General features: G+C 42.6%; 1 protein-coding gene across 3 annotated transcripts in view; it reads left to right on the top strand.

Annotated features, from left to right (window-relative positions):
• Positions 1 to 270: 270 nt before the first annotated feature.
• The window catches only part of LOC143032721 (transgelin-3-like), a 197,041-nt gene continuing 175,537 nt past the window's right edge, over positions 271 to 21,774 (top strand). For all 3 annotated transcript variants that reach the window (XM_076197649.1, XM_076197650.1, XM_076197651.1), the window contains exon 1: positions 271 to 463. In XM_076197649.1, coding sequence (XP_076053764.1) covers positions 413 to 463 — 51 coding nt within the window. In that variant the 5' untranslated portion in view covers positions 271 to 412. The remainder of the gene's footprint in view (positions 464 to 21,774) is intronic.

A 21,774-nucleotide genomic window follows, 5' to 3' on the forward strand; every position in this document is an offset into this window, starting at 1 on the left:
GACATCATTTGTCCAGGCTGCAAGTTGAGCGCTCATTGGCTACTACCTCTGAGTCACATCCAACCTTCGTTTTTATTGGTTAGAATGGTGCCAGATAGCTGTGATTACGTACACGTATTTTCACATGAAATACAGTAATTTGTGTGATAGGGATTTAATAAAACTTCTATAGAAGCTACACAGACACTGTAGTTACTCTTTTCTCAAGATTTTTCGCTCGTTTTCAAATCATATGGCGAACAGGTTGGAGCGGAGGGAGAGTTGGTTCACCATATTAGGAAGTTGGTCCCGTGAAAGTACGGTTCCTAGTTCTCGAGCTCACTCCACAGTTACGTTTCGTACTGTGAACTTACAAGAGGCTTGAGAGCCCCCGCAGTTTCCCTTAGGGATTACTAAGGTTGTATCAGTCAAAATGGCGTACCATGGCCCATCCTATGGACTTAGCAGGGAATGCCAGATGAAGGTAAGTCACTGTGTTTTTAAAAGTATCTTATCACTTAACTGGTACTAACCGGCAAGTGGGTACGATTTGGTTGTTATATTTAGTTGTTGGTATTTCCTTGCACGTGAACGAAGTTATAAACTCTGTACAGGTGTGTGGCATTAGTTTGTAGTTAAGCGTAGACGTCGGAAAAATTTAGGTCAGTGATGGAAGAGATAAGCTACAAGTGTAATTTGAGGACACTTGTTGCTTCCACCCCCGGACAAGACCCCACCTTCTCCAGCCCAGACAACACCCCCCCCTCCACACCCACACACCCACCTCCCCATACCCGCTGTACCTCTCGCACCATCTTGACGCAGATACCAAGTGTGAAAACCCATCCAGAGCCAGCGACTGTGACTTCTTTCGGTTGTGGTGCCAGACAATTATACTCCGTTCAGGTCTTGATTGCCGGGCACCCTGTATGACCATCAGACTTACGAATGGATGCCATCAGGGAGATGGCTGCCTGGCTGCATCCAGTCAGAATAAAAATGCTGCCACCCTTTAGAGATTGGGTGAATCGAGGTATCTTTGTTACCCCATCAGTACCAGAAAGACGCTGTGACAGCGAACCAAGATGAAGTCAGCGCTAGGACGATATGAAAGGGAAAGTAACCCCCACGAAAGGGAAGGGGTCAAAATTGATTCAACGTACACAACCGTAATTACTGCATTGAAGGTCATCTAACCGATAGGGACCAACCAGTTCACGTTAATTGAAATGTGTATTATACTCGGTCATCAAAACCCTCTTGCTCTATAACTTGCTGTACCCCTTGTTCTTTCTCTTTCTCACCCTACCCTCTCACTCTCGTTTTCCTTTACTCTCCTTCGTTCTCCCTCCTCTCTGTATATCTCTCACACTTGCGCCCTCTCCCTGCTCCCTTACACTCTACAACCACCTCCGTCTCTCTCAATCTCTCCCTCCTCATGCCTTACCTTCCTTCGCCCCCCCCACACACACACTCACTCTCTCACACTCACTCACACTCTCTCTCTCTCTCTCTCTCTCTCTCTCTCTCTCTCTCTCTCTCTCTCTCTCTCTCTCTCTCTCTCTCTCTCTCTCTCTCTTATATCTCCCCCTCCCGTACTCAACGCTCCCTCACTCTCAATCCTTTTTCTTTTCCTACCCCTCTCTCTCTCTCTCTCTCTCTCTCTCTCTCTATATATATATATATATATATATATATATATATATATATATATATATATATATTGCTGTGTCCGTATGGTCGCCGAATCTCATAAAAGACACTGAGAGATTGGAAAAAGTACAGCGGGGAGCCACAAAACTGATTCCTAATATCAGAAATCAGAAACAAACCATACGAAAACCGCCTAAAACATAGGAATCTATTTTCCCAGAAAAGGGTAACCTCTGGGGTGACTTGATACAGGTCTTCAAGGGAATTTACAACATTAAGAGTGACATTTTCACACTGAATACGAATCGGACGTAGATTAGATTTGGAAGTGGCTAGAAACAACATAGCCTACCGTGTAGTCAACGAATGGAATGAACTTCCTGCAGGAGCAGTACAATTTATTATGGTTCGAAATTTTAAGATTCATTTAGATTTTAGGTGGACACCTGAGCAATGTGCTGTAATGCCTGCCAATTGTATGGTTTGCTTCCTTATTCATCTCTTCGGCATCCTCTTCCTTTGGAATCGTTTACAAATCTCTCGCTCCCTTCATCCCTTTCTCCCTTCCTACTCTTTCTAACTCCCTCACTCTCTTTCCCTCCCTCCTTATTTACCTTTCTCCCTTCTCTCCTTCCCTTCCAGACTCCCTCTCTCCCTCGTGTGTGTGTCTGTGTATCTGCCCGTCTTGTATCTTATCTTCGCGTGTCTGCTCTCTTGTCACCTCTCTCCTCTCCCTCCTCTCTCCTTCTCTGCCTCCATTCACCGTTTCCCCTACTTTCTCTCCCTCTTCCGTTCTTCACCTCGACCTCTTTTCTCTCTCTTCCTTTTCTTTCCCTATTTTCTCTCTGTGCCTCCCTATTTCTTTCCCTTGTTTCCCCTTTCCCCCGTGATCTCCGAGGGCCGACATTCCAGGTCTCCCCAAGAACCAAACTGTAAAACCTTATCCGTATCACATCGAACCACTCGGCTGCTTTCTCGTTCCCTGGTGTTAGTTGAACCTCGTTACTACAATCACGCCCTCGACTGAGTTCATTCTGGCTAGTGCTAAGCGACTTCATGGCTCGGACTCAGGTTTGGAGCAGGGTGCAGCTCTCGACCAATGAATATGGAGGTGAGGTGGCAAATGAAACGTTAAGGCTAGAGTATGGAGTTTTATTCAGAACCAGACGTTTCGACCTCGTGGACTGAAAATAGGAGAAGAATCAAAATCCGTCAACAGCTTTCATTGTGATCTGACGACCCTGCGTGACCTCCTCGGTCTCATTTTCCCACACTCGCCAACCGCCAGCTGTGCTGACGTTTGTGCCCAGGATATAACCCCCCCACGAGAATTTGTTATGTTTTTCGGTGGCAATGTATGTTGCCTCCAAAGCTTCCCTTCTCTTTTCCCACATAGACTTGCCATAGTATTAGCGAAACCCCTTACGAAAACAGGTACCATAAGGTATGCACATCTTAAGAACTCACCTGATTTATTATGTAGACTTAAAGATATGGACCTAACTGGCAAAAAAAAAAAAAAAATGCTTCGATATTCAAACCTTGTTTACAAATGTATCCACAAAATAAGCGTTAAATGCAGTTGAAATAAAGTTGTTAAAGATCTGAGTGAGAATGAACTAACAGTAACGAAGAGAGACTTCATCGATTTGGTTTTTCTACGTGTCAATTTCGGTCCCGTCATGTTCGATGGCGTAGAACATTTTCAGCATAGTGGGTTAGCCATGGGCTCTCCCCATAGCTCAGTGGTAACCTGTCTATATTTGGAAGAATTAGAAAGTACTAGGTACTTCAAACTCATGGGTAAAGACACACATTGGTGGCGGTACATCGATCATATTCTAGCATTGGTGTCCGAATTGGTTAATTTGAGACAGAAGAAATTAAGCCTGTTAACGTAGAGCGGAAAATACAATTTACACTAGAAATAAATGATGACATTCCTTTTTTGGATACTGTAGTGAAGAAAACAGAAAGGAATAAAATTCACAGTGTACAGAAAACCAACAAAGAAGATTACATTAATTTTTATTCACATCACAATACAAGAATCAAAGCTGGGATGATCATGGGGGTTCATGTTAAGAGCCCTAAGGATATGTAAAGAATTTTTACAGGATGGGTTGAACCATATTTTTAAATATTTATAAGGCTTCCTTATAAAATTGAAGTACAAAGCCATCAAAATAATGGAAAGGAACACAACCCCAGCAGACAACAACATCAGCAATGGCAGAACATTAATTTCAGTTCCTAACTCTGAATATTCACCAATAGTCAGTAATTTATTAAAAAGTGCCAGAAGAAATCCAGTTACATCAGCGGGAAAGAGAATTGGCGAGCTTACCAGGAAAACAGAAAAATGACAAGAAAATAAAAGTCTTGTACATAAAATTCCTTGTGCAGGTTGTGAGAAGGCTTACATCAGTGAGACAGAACGCGCCCTGTGCAAAATACTTGAAGAACACAAGAGGTATGTGAAATAACACAGAATATCAAATGCGCTAGTGGTTCACATCGATGAAGATCATCTGCCGAACTGGAAAGAAACATACATATTATATAGGAAAGTGTAAGGAAAAAAAAAAAAAAAGCTTTGGAGGTGGCATGCATTGCCATCGAAAACACTACAAATTCTCGTGGATGGTTTCTGTCCTGGGCACAAACGTGACCTCACCCGGGGTGAGGTCACGCAGGGTCGTCAGATCACAATGAAAGCTGTTGACGGATTATGATTCCTCTTATTTTCAGTCCACTGAAGAAGGCCCAAGTGGTCGGAACGTCTGGTTCTGAATAAAACTCCATACTCTAGCCTTAATTTTTCATTTTGCCACCTCACCCCATATCTACATCTATATATATATATATATATATATATATATATATATATATGTATATATATATTATCAACCACAATGCACTTTGATTCTAAGCCATGAACATCGGAAGAACCGTGGAGGCACATGCAGAAATTGAAGTGGGGTAAGCCCAAGGACTCGAATCAGCGCGGCGAGAACGTGAGCAGTGCCGTATTGACTTTTAGCATGTGCCTCCACGGTTCTTTCGATTTTGATGGCTTAGAATTAAAGTGCATTGTGGTTGATAAAAATGTATCTCTAGTCACTGGGAACCATTCAGTGGTGTATATATAATATATATATATATATATATTATATATATATATGATACATATATATAACATACACACATACATACATACATACATACATATACCAAGGCTTTTGCCCCCCTTACTAGGGAGGTAGCCAAAAAGGAAAAGGCATAAAAACATTCCCACCCATTCCATCCCTGAATACACCCCAGACCCCTCCACCCTCCCTTTCATCTTAGCACCTCCCGGATGACGGGCTCATCCCTGCACCTTGTCCACATATATATAACATGTATGTATGATATATATATATATATATATATATATATATATATATATAATACATATATAATATATATATATATGTATAATATATATATATATGTATAATATATATATATATAATACATATATAATATATATATGTAATACATATAATATATATATATATATTATATATATATATATGTATAATATATATATATGTATAATATATATATATATGTATAATATATTTATATATATATATATATATACATAATACATACAGTATATAATATATATATAATTATATAATATATTATATATATATTATATAATATATATGTATATATATATATATATATTATATAATATTATATATATATATATATATATATATATTACATATAATATGTACATTATATATATATATATATATATATATATATATATATATATATATAATATGTATATGTATATATTTAGTATATATATATATATATATATATAGTATATATATATATGTATACATGTATAAAATATATACATATGTATATATATATATGCATATATATAATATAAATATATATATGTATGTATATATAAATGCGCATATATATATATATATATATATATATATATATATATATATATATATCTCCCTGGTACTTGCGATTTCTTCCATAATAGGTACGATGGTGAAGTGAATAAAAGGTTCTTTGCTGCAATGATCACTGGCGACATGGTTCGGCCGGTCTAGCCCAGGGTACTAGGCTTCATATATATATATATATATATATATATATATATATATATATATATATATATATATATATATATATATATATATATATATATATATATAAACGGAAGGCAAAAGGACAGATCTCAAATGGATAAGAACCACAGCAACACTTGACCTAAAAGAACTGTCCCCGACTACCACCTGACTGTTGATTAAATGCTCCACAATTTCTGCCACCACATACTTGCTTCTTTCATCACCATGCCCTCTCTACATCTTTATTTGTTACAAAACATTCATTTATTTCACATGTATTTGCTTGTGTAACTTATGTACATATTAGTTTGCATGTGTTTTTATATAATTTTAGATTTCATATTGTTCTCAGACCACCTGACTTGACCTAACTGATCCTCCATTCTTCTCCACACGCCATCAAGAAATCGCGTTCTATTTTTCTCGTATATATTTTTATTTGTAGATACTTTTATACTTTTTAAATGTAATTTAGAAATTTATTATCCTTCTCGTTCATGTCCTCGTGCTGTCCACACCTGTTGCCCCTGAAATGCTGCAACGGCGACGTGGGAAGGCACTGGGTGAGGTCCGTTATTAAAAAGCCCGCCACTTTGCAAGAAGCATATAATATGTGAGACTGGTCAGAGATAAACTGGGACTAAGACTTCTGTGGTTCCTACTCCAAATCGGGTCAACCTGTCGGAATGCCTCGCTTCTTTCATGCCAAATACTCTTTCAATATCTCCTTTTCTCTCTTTCCTTTTCTTTCTCATAGTCCTCTCCCTACTCCTCTTCCACCTCCTATTTTTCCTTCTCTTCCTCTTCATTCTCCTCCTCCACTTCTTCCTCATCTCCTCGCCCCCAACCCCCCCGCGTATCTCCCACTTCCCTCCCCCTGTTGCCCTGCACCACCCGCACGTGTCCATCACATTTGTAACCGTCGAGCACTCCGTACACACACCTTCCATCATGTCTTTGGCATCCCTTTCCTCCCGTCCAGTCTTGACTCGTGCAATCTTTTGACTAATTGGACGCCTTCCATTCCCTTCACTTGCCCCTACCGCATCGGCAGGGCTCCTCCTCCTCCTCCTAGTACGGTCATCCTCTACATTTTATTTATTTTATTGATTTATTTATATTTTTAGCTGTGATTAGCGATTGGTTACAATATTTAGTACCAATCCTTAACGTGTGTGTGTGTGTGTGTGTGTGTGTGTGTGTGTGTGTGTGTGTGTGTGGCATGCGTTTTTAGTGTTGGAGTTGTATCTGCGTGCTTTATGTATGACTTAGAATTATGTCGTTACAGTATATTGATGTCTTTGTAGTATTTGATTGAAAGTGTAAATGATCCCTGTGATGATATTAGAGGATATGTTGTGCATTTGAACACCTATTCTTTGAAGTGGAGCTCTAATCCAGAAATGATGGTAACAAAAACTTGGTGTTAGGTCTACTACACACACAGACACACACACAAATATATAAATATATAGCTATATATATATATATATATATATATATATATTTATATATATATATATACATATTGCATGAGAAATCACATAAACTCGTGATTCTAATGGTTTTTCCATGTACCCTGAGGATGTCTGAATAGACGAAAGCGCTTGGCCATCAGTTTATCTTTTTCCTTGTGTGTTTTTTTCCGCATATATATATATATATATATATACATATGTAAGAACGGAAACAGAAGTTGATTTGATGTTTGAATGGTTGGTCAACTACCCTGACGTTCCTCGGAAACTAAATGTATAAATTTTACTCTACCCCTGCAGTAGTTTTCACCGGAAACCGTACATAATATACAACCAGTTTGCTGTTGGTTTTACTCCAGCTCTGAGCTGGTGGGACCGCACCATGATCACACCCAGAGAAATGATATTCGCTGCCTCGAATCCCCGCGCACATGTGTGCGTTAAGCATTGCGTCTTTAGGAGAGCCATTAGTTTACATTCAAGGAATGAGGGGACGGCTCTTTTCAAGGGTATGTCGGAGGGATCCAAGGGTCTGATGTAAGTGGAGGAAGAGAAATGTACATCTAAAGGAAAGAGAGACGTGCCATACAGGTGAGAGCAAGGGGGTGGTGGGGAGTAGCAATGGACGGAGAGTCATGATGTGGCAGGGCCGCAAATCTTCCAACTGAAGCCAGGCTGAGCTCGCGTCTCGTTTGATGTAGTCATATGTGCATCAGTTGATTAACGAGTCTCAGGTGTAAGGTTGGCAGGTGAAGAAGTGAGTGATGTTAGGCGAAAAGAGTAAGAGTACTCCTATAGTAGCTAATGTATTTCTGATGGCTGTATCTCTGTTACACTATATGTATGTTTACTATATATATATATGGGCACACCTTACAAATCTGTACAACCGCCGGCCTAACGGTGCGTGTGGTGAAGTAAAAGAGTGGAGCTATTCAGAGAAGAAATAGGGTTGCTCGTAACCACGCACGCACACCACTGACCGCCGGCCTGGATGAAGCCCCTTGCCACCATCTCGGTAACGCCTGAATTGATTCACTCCCTTCATGGTGTCACCTCTTAATCATTCCAACTGCCGTCAGGCTACTTGAGTCATCATCCGTGCGGCATCCCTTTCATGCCTTGTGGCACTTTTCCTTTCCATTCTGGTTTTCCAGGCCATCTTCCGTGGCTCTCCTCTCTCGTAGCCAGAGTTCTTGCAAGCGGCGCAGAGTAACCGTAACATTTTTATTCTTGTGATTTGGTCCGTATCAATGAGCGAGCCCATTGATACATGCTGTGGTAGTTCTTAATTTGCCAAATTGAACAGGATGCCGCAGATATGTATTATTCAGTTTTGCCCGTGTCTCCGTGCGTAATATGTATTGTTTTGGGGGTACACAATGCGTTCGTAATAACGAAGAGTTCCACCCCAAACAAGTTGTGGTTGGATAAATGCTAGCATAGCAGATTCGCCCTAAGGCGTGTGTCTCATGACAAAAGATGATTGATTTAGGAAGTATAGTAATATATTGTAATGGATAGTTGCCGGTTCTGACTCGTTGCGTGATTGGGTAATGAAGCTACACGGATATAATCCTATTAAGAAATTCCCACACATGAAGGTTCCGTCTGCTACGATGGGTCAGGGTCGGTTTAGGTGGGGGGGTCCCTCGTGCAGCAGTCTGACTCCACTGCTTCGGTCTACCTCCGGGCCTGTGATAACACTCAATTGTTTATTCCCATTTGGTCAGTTGCAGCCTGAGTGGGTTTGGCCGCTTGCCAGCGGATGGCGTCGATCGAGGACTGGTCTGGTGGGGATGACCGGTTTGCCTGATCATTTGTTAGGTGGCGAGACTGATTAGTTGCTGGAGGGCGTGATGATCAGGAGGCGCGCTGAATCACGGACCCCACGTAGTAGGATTGATAAGGTGTTAGGGGTCCGTAGGAATTAAGAGTTTGGGAGGGGGAAGGTAGAGAGTCGTGTGTTCGGCGGGAGTGGAGTCTGCCACTCGCATGGTTGAGTCGGGGCTTGTCCAGCAAGGACGGAATATATATTAGGGCTAAGCAGATGAAGTTGTCTTCAGGTGTGACCACCCTTTCGGCTTCTGCCAGATAGACGTTTGTTGCCAGGGCTGGACGAATGCCTGGTATTTGAACTTCACAAGGTCGTCTTGAACTGGCGATGAATTGTCTGTTTTACGACGTCGAATAAAACCGAATTTCTTTTACCGAGGAATGTTGTTGCAGTAAGCAAGCAAATAGCGACTTTAAAAACGGACCCTTGTGTGGTGATGGCCGCATACGAGTGGTTTACTCAGCCCCTCGAGACATCACGTACTTGTGTCCTTTTTGTTTTGGACAAGGCCTGCCACGCGCTTTTATACCCGGAGGGAGGCCGCACTCCAACGGGGGTCGCGGACTGGACCCTCACTCGGTCAAAGTTCGTGTCTCAGGGGAATAAAGACGTCATGCCTCGATAGGACAAGCATCTAAAACGTACTTCATTGTGTTGCGGGGGAAACTGATTTGTACAAAGTGGGGATTTTGGGGGTGGCTTTTTGGGGGGTTTGTAAAATTGGCCCTTGATAGGTGTACAGCTATTGATGGGAGAAGCTAATGGTGACTCGCTCGACTCGCTCACAAGTGTTCGCTATCCGAGATAGTGGAATGCGTTGGCACAAGCTGGGCAGGAGATGGGGGATGGAAAGAGCGGTGACGGCAGTGGCGACAGCACAAGGGAGGCGATTAATCCTTTGAATGTGATGTCCAAATATTACAAATGTTATTCTAGCTCGTGCCAGTTTCATTCATCCGATGGGCGGACTCGGGGACAGAATAGAATCACGACTGATCGGGGACCCATTCTGTCCCGGGTCTACGTGTAGTGTAGCGCTAGCCATAATCAGCTTTTGCCTGGGATGGTGTTGGGGTAATGGGAAGAATCCAACCAATATATAATTTGTAGTGGCCAACGACAGGCGATTTTATTCTGACAGAATCCAGTCATTTGCCGAGTAGATTTGTGTTGAGTTTGCCACAACGTGTCATGTGCCGCACGATTTCGGTTTTGAGAATGAGCTTTTGCTGGACTAGTTCACTGCATATGTATCAGATGCGTATGAGTAGGGCGTAAGCACCATCGATCATGGGATTTTCCTTTACAGATTTTGTTCTGACGAACACTAGATGGTTTTGTTCGGCCGTAATTGATGCAGTGCTGGAGGAAATAATTGTTCTTCTTATAGACAATAGTCATCAGGACAGAAGGTAGTAACAGCCATGCTCATTGCGTAAGAACTCCCTCCTGAATAGGAAAGCAAATACCAATAGATGATGATGTATACACTTTCATTTCAAAACACTTCTTTGAAGATAAAAATGTATATCAAGCATAAGTAAGAAATGAAGCTGATATATTCACGGTTAAAGCCCGGACCTACTGGACCCAGGGCGTCAGTGTCTGTACTGTAAGGTGGACCGAATTGCTGTGGGGAATCACGTTCCCTGCCAGTGCTTGGTTTCTCCCTACTGACTGATGGGATGTCGGGGTCACCGTGAATCTTCCATCTGATTACCTGTTTCATATTGGAACATTCCAGAAGTGACCTGCAAGAAGGACCATATAGGGTAAATAGTACTATTTATCTATTTATACATTTATTTGAATTAATACAAACAAAAATACCGTAATAAAGGATAGCAGGTGGAGCAAGGATATGGATATTGGTAATCGCTAAATGGGATGTATGGTTGTAGAAAAGTAAAGATTTCGGTTTATGAGCCCTACGATTAATTGTCCATTATTTTATCCAATTACTTGTCAATGTATAGTAATACGCAGGAGTAATTCCACCTTATGTGGTAAGTCTCGCTCTCGATTCTGTTGGGCGGTAGTTTGCCACGCAACTTTCTTCTTCCCACAGGCTTGGGAGTGGTGACGGCCAGTCTGCCTGGGAGGAACAAGGCAGAGGTGGGTTGAGGGACTAGGTGGGTAGAGCAGGGAAATAGGAATGAAATGTCTTATGTTGACCTGCTGTGTTAATCATAAATTAAGCAATTTTTTTTTATAATCATACACCCGTAGTGTGTCGTACAATTTGTGGTCGGCGCGGGAATGGCTCAGTAGATTGGCAGAAAAGGTTTCGCCAGACATAGGGCGGGGTAATGTTTTGATAGGGCGACTCTTAAATACAGGGAGGCGGCGCTCGAAGGCAGCCCATTGTAGAGTAGAAAACAAACGACAAAATTAGAGCAAAAGAGCTGCAGTTGAAAGGAGTGTTGTACTGTTGAATTATATAAATGTTTAAGGTGGTCGCTGATAATTATGTCAGGTCTAGGCAGATGGATAGATAAAAGGCGGGGAATTTCAGGTCGAGGCGAGAAAGTTCCAGAAGGTAAGTCAGGTTTACGATCAATCATGACCACAGAGGAGTTTAGAATGACGTTAATGAAGTTTGTGTAAGCTACAAAAAGAAGCTGCTATCATCAGTTCCTTTTATGTTTTTGTTTATATGTTTAGAGTTCGTTCATCCTCCAGTCTAGTGAAGCCATGTTAGGAGGCGCCTCGCCCCTTGTGCGTTCGATTTGATCAGAATTAACCTCATGAGGGCTAACAGCCTCAGAGATGCTGTTTAGTTTTAGATATGTTCAAGATTATATATGAACATTATTTTATTAATTTACCTGATGGTTCTTGGCCTGTGACATGTTCGCCAGAGGCGATTTTAATGGCTACAACGAAGCCAAAGTCTCTAATCATACGAAGCGTTCGGATAGTGACGTACCCGTCGGTTAGAAGGCGAGGCCTGGCTTTGCTTTTTGCTTTACTGTTGTTACAAGTTGTGGTAAGGTTGGCAACAATGGCAGTGAGTGGAATGTTGGAGAGGGTGGGAATGTGACACGTCTGTCATTCGTTAGAAGATAGGATATTGCACGCACAGGAGTTTAGTAATGTGAATGGAGTGACGCGAAGAGTGTGATTGGAGTAGAAGCTTGCGACCTGCAGCAGGAATTTATTATACACTGGAATTTGCCGTCTCCATTTGTGGTATTGCCATGCAGTATATCAAGATTAGCCTGTAATAAATCAAGTAGGCCATGGACTTTATAAAGCACGAAAATGTGCTCTGTTACTTTTAGTGGAGTTGCCAACTCTGCTTTCGGAAAGGCAGGAGTGGATCTTTTCGTCTGTTCCTCTCGTTTACTTACACATTCGTCCATTATTTCTCTTATCTCTTGTTTCTATTCCTATTCCCGATTATGAACAATCATATTTTTATTCATTTTATTATTTCTCTCTTTCCTTTGTCTAATTTCTGCCAACTCTCCATTCATCTCTCTCCATTCTCTCTTCACTCCATTCTCTTCCTCACCCTCTTCCTTCTCTTATCTCAATTTTTTCATTTCGCCTCTTTAATCTTTGCCCTCTGTCTCCTCTTAGTTTCTCTCCCTCCCTTCCTGTGTTCCCATCCCTCTGATTCCGCCTCCACACCCACTCCCTATCCTTTCCCTTCACCCTCTCCTCCGCAAACTCTCCTCCCTTATCCGCCTCATTCTGTAACCCATTGTATCTGTTGGTCTGTAGGTATCTCTCTTGCTCGTTCGCTTTCTCTGGGACACCAAACTTGGTAGTCGTCCACCGCCTTAGAAAGAAGGATCCCGAGCAGAGAAGGGCTTTTGGATAAAAACACGTACTGATGGAGAAAGGCTGGTTTACATATTTGAACAATAACATTGATTATACGGTATATGTAGAACCGGCCATCCAATTTTGATAAAAGAAATGTGCTGTGTGTAGTTTGGTTAATTTTTGAGAAGAATAAGGTAGATTCTTGAAACATAGGAGATGTCTGGGTAGGCACTGTAGTAAGAGAATAAGAAACATAGTACTTTAACATTATTTTGCTCTACGAGTAGAGAAGAGTTCATTCTCAACCGCTTTGAAATTTGGGAACTTTGAGTTTGATCGTTTTGATTTCAAGAGGATTCAAGCGTCTAAAACCGGTTACACGGTTCACGAGATAAACGAATGTTAGCTTCACAGGATGTGGGCTATCTCGCCCGTAACCCCCCACCCCCGCCTCCCCCTCCCTTACTCTCTCTCTCTCTCTCTCTCTCTCTCTCTCTCTCTCTCTCTCTCTCTCTCTCTCTCTCTCTCTCTCTCTCTCTCTCTCTCTCTCTCTCTCTCTCACACACACACACACACACACACACACACACACACACACACACACACACACACACACACACACACACACACACACACACACACACACACACACACACACACAGAAGATGCAGTTCATGACATGTGTACACAGAAGTGTGTACACGCTCCCTCGACCCGGCGTCCACCATGCCCTCGCGCGCACCCTCTTGATTGAAAAACTTACCTCAGCTCTATCGGTCGATGAGTCGTTGACTGGTTATTTAGCAGACGGATTGGTTTTCGTTGTTTAAGAGGTTGGTTGGTCGAGTGGCTGTCATAAGCGCAAGTCAGCTCTGCTGCCTGATTAAATTGTTATGCTGCTGTGGAGTGGCGGGTTGGTTTCGCCTTAGCAAGTCGCTGATCCACTTTCGAATCTAGCATCTCAGCAGGTGACTTGTCCAGTGTCCGCGCTCTCGGAGTCGGAACCCCTCCCCTTGTTTTGCCCTACAATGTGGAGCCGACAAGGAATTGATGGGGAGGTGGGACAAAGTTACCAGGGAGAGGCTGGTGGTGTGCCCTTTCTCACCCCCATTTTTTTCCCCTCGTCTTCTCGGCAGTTTCTTCTCGAGCGCCTTGTCAGAGGCCGTTTTGAAATCCAGGTTACGCCCATCCATTTCTCTTTTGTTAGATACCCGTACCTTTGTCAAAGAAACTCGGGAGAATACACATTGCCTCTCACAGGGGAACTGACAGTCGGTATTACAGCCCCTTGAGTGGGTCACAATTATTTTGTACCTCGCCAAGTACCTCGTATGCCTTATCCAGTGTTCACTGACTACACATTTGGGTGGCACCTTTTTCTCTTATTCTAGCTGCCACAGAGCTATTTTATTCATTTTTGTGGCACATATTCAGCAGCGAAGGGATCAATAATATTACTGACTACACTCTTAAAGGACAGTGACACGAAAGACGCCACAGTCGAAGCAGAAGAAAAGGACTGGAAAAGGAAATTATATATTTCGAATGCTGACTGCAGTCCTCGTCAGTAGTACAGAGCGGGAGGGGGGGGGGTGTCATAACATCCTCTTACAGAAAAGAAAGAGAAACAAGGCAGGGAACACGGGAAGCAGCTACCTTGGACTCAGCAATGATTGCTGAAGAGGACTACAGTTAGTCGAAATATATAGAATTCCCGTCTCCAGTCTTTTTCTTCTGCTCCGACTGTGGTGTATTTTGTGATCTATAAATATGTTACTTAATTTTCCTTTATTGTTTATTTGTTTATTTAATTGAGTTATTTTATATATTTTTGTATTTATTGGGTTATTTGTATATGTATTTACAAGCTTAGCGGAATTATATTTGCTTCTTCAGAATAAGTTTGCTTTCCCTTGATAGAGCATTTCTTAACCTTTTCCGACCTCGGCACCACCTAACATGAGGTTACAGGGCCAAAAGTTGCTACATTACTTCAAGAAGTCGCGTTCTCATTCATCCCCTGAAATTGATATCGGTACCTAAGGTTAAAGAATATATTAATAAATATTCATTGAGGTTTATTGTGGGTTTGTGTATATTTTTGTATAAAAAAAGTAACTGAGATTTGATAACATCCGATTTCTGTGGATGAGATCGAACGACAGGTTGTCTGTGGAGAGAATGTGGAGATCTATGAGAACGCCCACCTAAATCGTGTGAAAGTTACGTGTCCAGGGCTTCAGACTTGGAAGTCTGCAAACGACTGGCAATGACCTGTGGAGTTTGGATAGTCTTGGCTGGAATGCCAGGGTCAAGAGGACTAAGGTCCTTGTGATCCCTGTCTTGAGATGTGAGTGCGAGATTTCGACCCTCAGCAAGGTTTTGAAGAAGTCGTGTCAAGGACATTTTGGGCGCAATGTCGTCGGAGGATCGTGGGGAGGTCAGGTCTCAAACTCGGACGTGCTCGACCAAGCCGACATGAGACAAGTCACCTTGCTTATCGTCATCGGGGGGCGTGCGCCGTTCCCCTCCCCTCTTCCTCGGATGACGACCCTGCTCACAGGGTCATCTTCGAGAGAGATGAGCCGAAGTGGACGAAGACGAGGGGTCGCCGGCGTAGGTGAGTTGCGTCAAGTGAATCGTGTCCACCTGGAGACGGTGAAGGTGGATCTCTGCCCGGGATGATCCACAGGACTGGATGAGAAGTGTGGGTGCGGCTATGAGCTGTCACGGACGCGCCCTTATTGATTCGCCAGCTGACCTCTTTAAAAAGATGCAGCGGACCTGGCAGAGAGAACGTGTTTGCAAGAACATTGGCGAGGACCTGCATCGTACCGGACCTGTGATAACTTTGCGAAATCAAATCCTAAACAGGTTGGGCAGGATTTTCACCCATGTAGAGGAGGTCCTCCACTCCAATGCTCTCTTGCAGATGGAGAAGTTACATCCCTTTGGTTTTAATGCAAGAACGAGTTCTTAGGTTAATAGAGAAATGCAGATAAACAGGTTTTATTTATAATGGGTTACAATGGTAAAGCATTAATGCCAACAGACTTTTCGAACTAGTACAAGATCGGATGCATAAAATGCACATGTGCATATGTTCGCATAAATATACCATTGCCTTGATGGAAATCATATGTTCAGTCTCCAGAAAGATTATTATTAATTTGTATGTGACATCTGCAATCAGGTCGACTTGACGAACAGTATAAGATAGGGAATTGAGAAGGCAAATGTAGATAAACATGGTAGTACGGAAAGAATGGTTTTGTATGTAAATGTATATATGTATATATATATATATATATACATGTATATATATATATATATATATATATATATAAATATATATATATGAGGTGGAAGAGGGAAACACGGGTCTTGATTCGATTGTTGAATCTATTCCTGACCGGTTTCGCTTTACAGTAGCTTCTTCAGAGAAATAAAGCTACTGTAAAGCGAAACCGGTCGGGAATAAACTTAAGAATCGGAGCAAAACCCGTGTTTCCCCCTTCCACCTTTATCGTAATTGTCCTAATGTCTCAATATGTATATATATATATATATATATATATATATATATATATATATATATAAATATATATATAGATATATATGAATATACATATAGATATAGATATAAATATAAATATAAATATAAATATATATATATAAATATACATATATAGATATAAATATATATATATATATATGAATATATATATATGTAAATATATATAAATATATATATATATAAATATATACATATAAATATATATATAAATATATATATATAAATATATATATAAATATATATGTATATATACATACATAATTGTGAATGTGTGTCCAGTAAAGCAAACAGTCAGTTTATAAGATGTGAGATACCAAGATCGAGTCGTAAAGGATGGTCTTGTGGCAACGCACGAGATGGAAGACCAGGTGTCTTTCTTTCTTGCTTTCTACTTGGTTCTTTGTCAGACCACTGTTGTAGTTCGCCGCCAGGTTGACGACGACGCCCTCAGACGCGCTCAGTGACCACTCGAGGTAAGCCAATACGTCAGGAATGGCGCGGAGGCTACGGCTGATTAATTGCCGGAAGCATCAAGGTCCTTCGAGTTGTGTGTGACAGAGTTCGAGATCTTGATCTGAGACCTTCACAGTCGTCTTCGTGTTCAGACTGCACACCCACTTCCTTGTCGTCGGTGCCACTGTGGGTTCTCAGGATTTTTGGATACCTGCTTTTCCTCGTCGGGGACCTAGGCTCTCAGAACACATGGTCAGCGGAGAAAGACAGACAGACACACACACACACACACACACACACACACACACACACACACACACACACACACACACACACACACACACACACACACACATGTATGTGCGTGCGCGGGCATGCTGGTAAATAGAATAGAAAACGCACCATTTGAGATAAGGAATATTTTTGTTCTCCTTTTGTAGGAATGAGCGCCTGTGTTCACATTGTAACTGCAAGGGAGAAAACCTGGCCGAACCTGTTCTTCTGTGCTTCATTTGTTCTAACGAAGAAGCCGAGCGCGAAACCGGTCGTCGTCTTCGGTCGGGATTTTCTTCCCAACCCGCAACCCCCCGGTGGGTGGCGACGGCGCGGCCTAGTGCTGCCGTCATTCTCGAAAGAGCACGAAATTGTTCTTCAGGGTCATAAATGATTTATGAATGTGTGAACGTGTGAAGGCAGTTGCTACCAAGTTTGTATTTACCTTATTGTAATGTTGTAAAGAAAAGAGATAGGCTCGTGCGATCGGACCGTGTCTGTCCTATTTCGATAAGATTTGGGTTTACTTATTTATTTTATTTTATTATATTTTGTTCTTTCGACGATTTCCTCTTTTATGTGATTCCTAAAGCTGATTAATCTGACCGGAAAACTGTATTGAAATCCTTGAGGCACTTTTCCCCCCCAAGGTCTCTTGTCGCTCCCGAACCACTAGATCTCTGTCAATTGTATCCACACCTTTTGTTGTTCTCAACACAACAGTCGTTCCATCTCTCTCTTCCAATGAGAGGAATTCATTTTTTTTTTATCCTAATGTTTACTTATCCGGTCTAGCTTCTAGGTGGTGGACCATTTTCGTGGCTGTACTTTTTTCTTATTCTTCTTTTCTTTTCTCTTGATCTCACTTGTACCCTTTCGTGCAAGGAAGGACCACACCTTTGCTACCTCGGCTAATCTGGGGCTGATCAGGTTATTTGAGATTTTTAATTACCTTACCCTCCATGAAGTGAAACACAACTCTTGGTCGTCAATAGTTTGTCTTGTGACAAATATGTGACCCACACTCCAGTATCTTCTTTTAGTGGTGTCAAGTTTAATTTCTCGAGGAATAAGGTCTTGGTGACCGCTTTGTGCTTATGCCAATTTCCAATATTTTCCGTTTCATGGAATTTGAATCCATTTTCCGTTGTTGGCTTCAGCCATTGGGTCTTTAGATATTTCTGAAACAGTTTATTTGCAGTCATCATTTATTCTGTCTAACGTCTTTGCACCCTCTGCTAAACAGTGTATCTTGTCGTTCCTTTCATCATGTCATTTATATCAATCAAGAACATCGTAGGTGCCTTCAGCACCCCCAACCCTCGCGTAAGGCTTCGCAAGTTACCTCCATTCTGACACCCGACATTTTCTTCTTCCTCTTCTTCTTATATGTTGGTGTTTCAAGATATTTTTTATCATATATTCCAGCATTGATCTTATAACGCCTCCAGTAGCTCCAGTTTCCGTAGTCGTCGTTTTTGTGGTTCTATTCCCGAGAACTTTCTCCAGATCTGGATACTCTGAATCCACCTATCCATCTCTCTTGTATAATTTCGACCGCCCCTCAATATAAGCTTACAGGTTTTGAGATGCGTGATCGTCAGTTACTGAATTCGAGTTGGTTGTGTGTGTGTGTGTGTGTGATTCACCATGGTCTTTGGATCACGTGTTGGACTCGTGACCAACAGCCATTCCCCTCCCGAAAGAGAGCTCAGAGCTCGTATGACCGATCTATGGGTAATGGTGTGACCTTACACGCACACACACTACCAACTCCCCACCCACGAGAGTTGGAGTAACGACTCGAATCGCAGCGATACTGACATTATTTCAGCCCTGGGCAGGATTCGAACCCGGGCCACCGTAGTGACAGTCGGGGACTCTACCAACCGCGCCACCGAGTCGTGTGTGTGTGTGTGTGTGTGTGTGTGTGTGTGTGTGTGTGTGTGTGTGAAGATGTGTGAAGAATAAACGTATGCCAAATATAGGTATGTGAACAAGGGTGCATACTTATTTGCAGATAGGAGAAAAAAAGAGAGAGGAGTGAAGGAGACTTTTCTGTTTTAATTTGACGCCAGTAGAGCACAACACGATGCTGTTTTTTGAGCCAACATTTGTGGAAGAAATGGAGATGTCCCGCCGCGACAGTAGCTTCGGCGTTGACGGCGTCGGCAGTCTAGTGATGGCCCCTCAGGTTACCTTGCGTCACAGTTACAAGGGCGCCGTGATGTCATCACCCGCCTGAATTCCAACGCCGCTTTGCAAGCGTGGCGCCGCCTCGTCAGCAGCACACGGCGACGGTGTGCGCGCGCGCGCATGTGTGTAGTGGGCGTGTGTGCGTATGTGTGTAGTCTGTACTTATCTAATTGTAGTATACAGTAGAAAAAACTCTCGTAAGGTCCGGTCTCTTACTCTCCAATGTGTGTGTGTGTGTGTGCGCGCGCGCGCACACACACACGTAGTTTTTATCGAACTGGGTATGACAGGAATGATGCGTGAGATGATGTCGTAATTATTTTTATCTTTGTCATAGTTCAGCCTAGACAGGAAAGACACCGCGCAAAGCAGCATCCAGCTCATGTTGAGCACCCAACATGTTATTTCTTTTACTCCATATTAGGATTTATTTGCATCGTTGACATCGTTACAACTGTTATTATTAGACAAGACTAATCAGGAGGAAGGCACTGCAAGCACAGTAGGGTGGGGAAGAGGTGTGAGGCGCCTTAGATGAAGTCGAGGAGATAAAAAGGAAAGGAGGACTACAGCGTCACCTCTGGCGTGAGCACAGCCTCTTCTGCTTCAATGATTTATGTTTGAGCAGTGATAGCTAGAGGGTGGAATGCAGCCGCTTCCATCTCCCTCATGTCTATTGCGGCGGCAGTCGTCTTCACGGCGTGGAACAGACCTCATCAACCCCTCCCCTACACACACACACACGCGCGCGCGCGCACACACACACACACACACACACACACACACACACACACACACACACACACACACACACACACACACACACACACACACACACACACACACACACACACACACACACACACACACACACACACACACACACACACACAGAGAGGGAGGGGAGGGGGGATTAGGACTTGCACGCGGTGGCGCTCTCTGGCCAAAAACAAAAGCTAGTAAAGGACGTCGTCACCCGGCTGAAGGTGCTAATCTGCTTCACGTTACCCAAGTATTTATGAAGAGAGCAAAGCCTTTCATTCTCGCCCCGCGCACGCGCTCGTCATAAATGGATTTATCCAAGACTGAATAGCGGCTTAAACCCAAGTGCCCACCCCCTTTTTTTTTATTTAATAAATAAAAAGTAATCGAGATCATCCCCAAACAAATGTTTGGGTTTTTCGTGGTTAGTGGGTAAAAAAATCCTTTAGCCGTGTGGGATCATACTTGTGTATAATGTCATCATGCACAAGGTAATTAATCTTGAAAGATGATTTGAATGTGTGTGTACCGGATGCGCGCGCGCGCGCGCACACACACACACACACACACACACACACACACACACACACACACACACACACACACACACACACACACACACACACACACACACACACACACACAGACATGTTACATTCTAATCCCAGACAAATTAAATGCTCAAAATTAAAAAAATTGCCAAAGGAAGCTATAATGAGATGAATTTATTTATTTATTTGTTTATTTTTATTTATTTATTTATTTTCACTCCAGAGATTTGACTTTTTCCTGACATCCAGTATTGAGGAATTATTTCATGGTTGTGCAGGGTACGGCCAGGAACCCGCGTTTGCAGCCCTGATGGGCATGGGAATAACCGGACAGTGAAAAATTCTATAAGTAGACAATTAGATAAACAATTACTAAGCGTCCGGTCCTCAATGGTGAAGTCGTGACATGTTAATTAACCCTTGAATGGGCACAGCAGGACATCTTCATAAGATGGCAAGAAAACAACCAGAAAATATATCCAGTTGACAGTGACATGACAAGGATTGGAGTCGGCCACTTGGTTTGTTTCGGGCGACGAGTGAAACAAGCATGGGGAGTGGACATCGAAGAGACTCCGATAGGTGTATAATGAATGGGTATAGATAACGTCTTCAAGTTTCCTATCCTGGAGCTCTGTTGTAGTTTTTCACGTGTGACTTAGATGTCCACCAAGGTAAGCTGAAGTTAAGGAAAGAGATATCGTGCACATGACCATGAGGACAACTCTGGCGTCATCTGTTTGCGAACTCCGTAATCTATTATCACCTGACCGCGCACTGCCAGCCAGCCTCCCTGCGTCGTCGCCCAACGGTCGCAGGCTGTTTGGTATTTCCCGCCTTCAGAATCGACCCGAGGTGTTTGGCGAAGGTTTGAAGCGCATCGCGCGTGGGTCTCCTTTATCAGCGTGGCCGATTGCCACATCCTCTTCATCAGCAGATTGCCACTGCTACAAAGCTCCAGGCGGTGACGTCGCTCGGGGCTTGGCTTGTCGTCAGCATTTCAACGTGTTTCTGCAGTTTGTGTCCTCACGTCCATGCAAGTATGAGTGCGTGTATATGCCAATGAGATGAACTGAGCAACAGCCAG

The sequence above is a fragment of the Oratosquilla oratoria genome, chromosome 14, assembly GCF_046742065.1.
Source record: "Oratosquilla oratoria isolate Oo_2021 chromosome 14, ASM4674206v1, whole genome shotgun sequence".
Lineage (NCBI taxonomy): Eukaryota > Metazoa > Arthropoda > Malacostraca > Stomatopoda > Squillidae > Oratosquilla > Oratosquilla oratoria.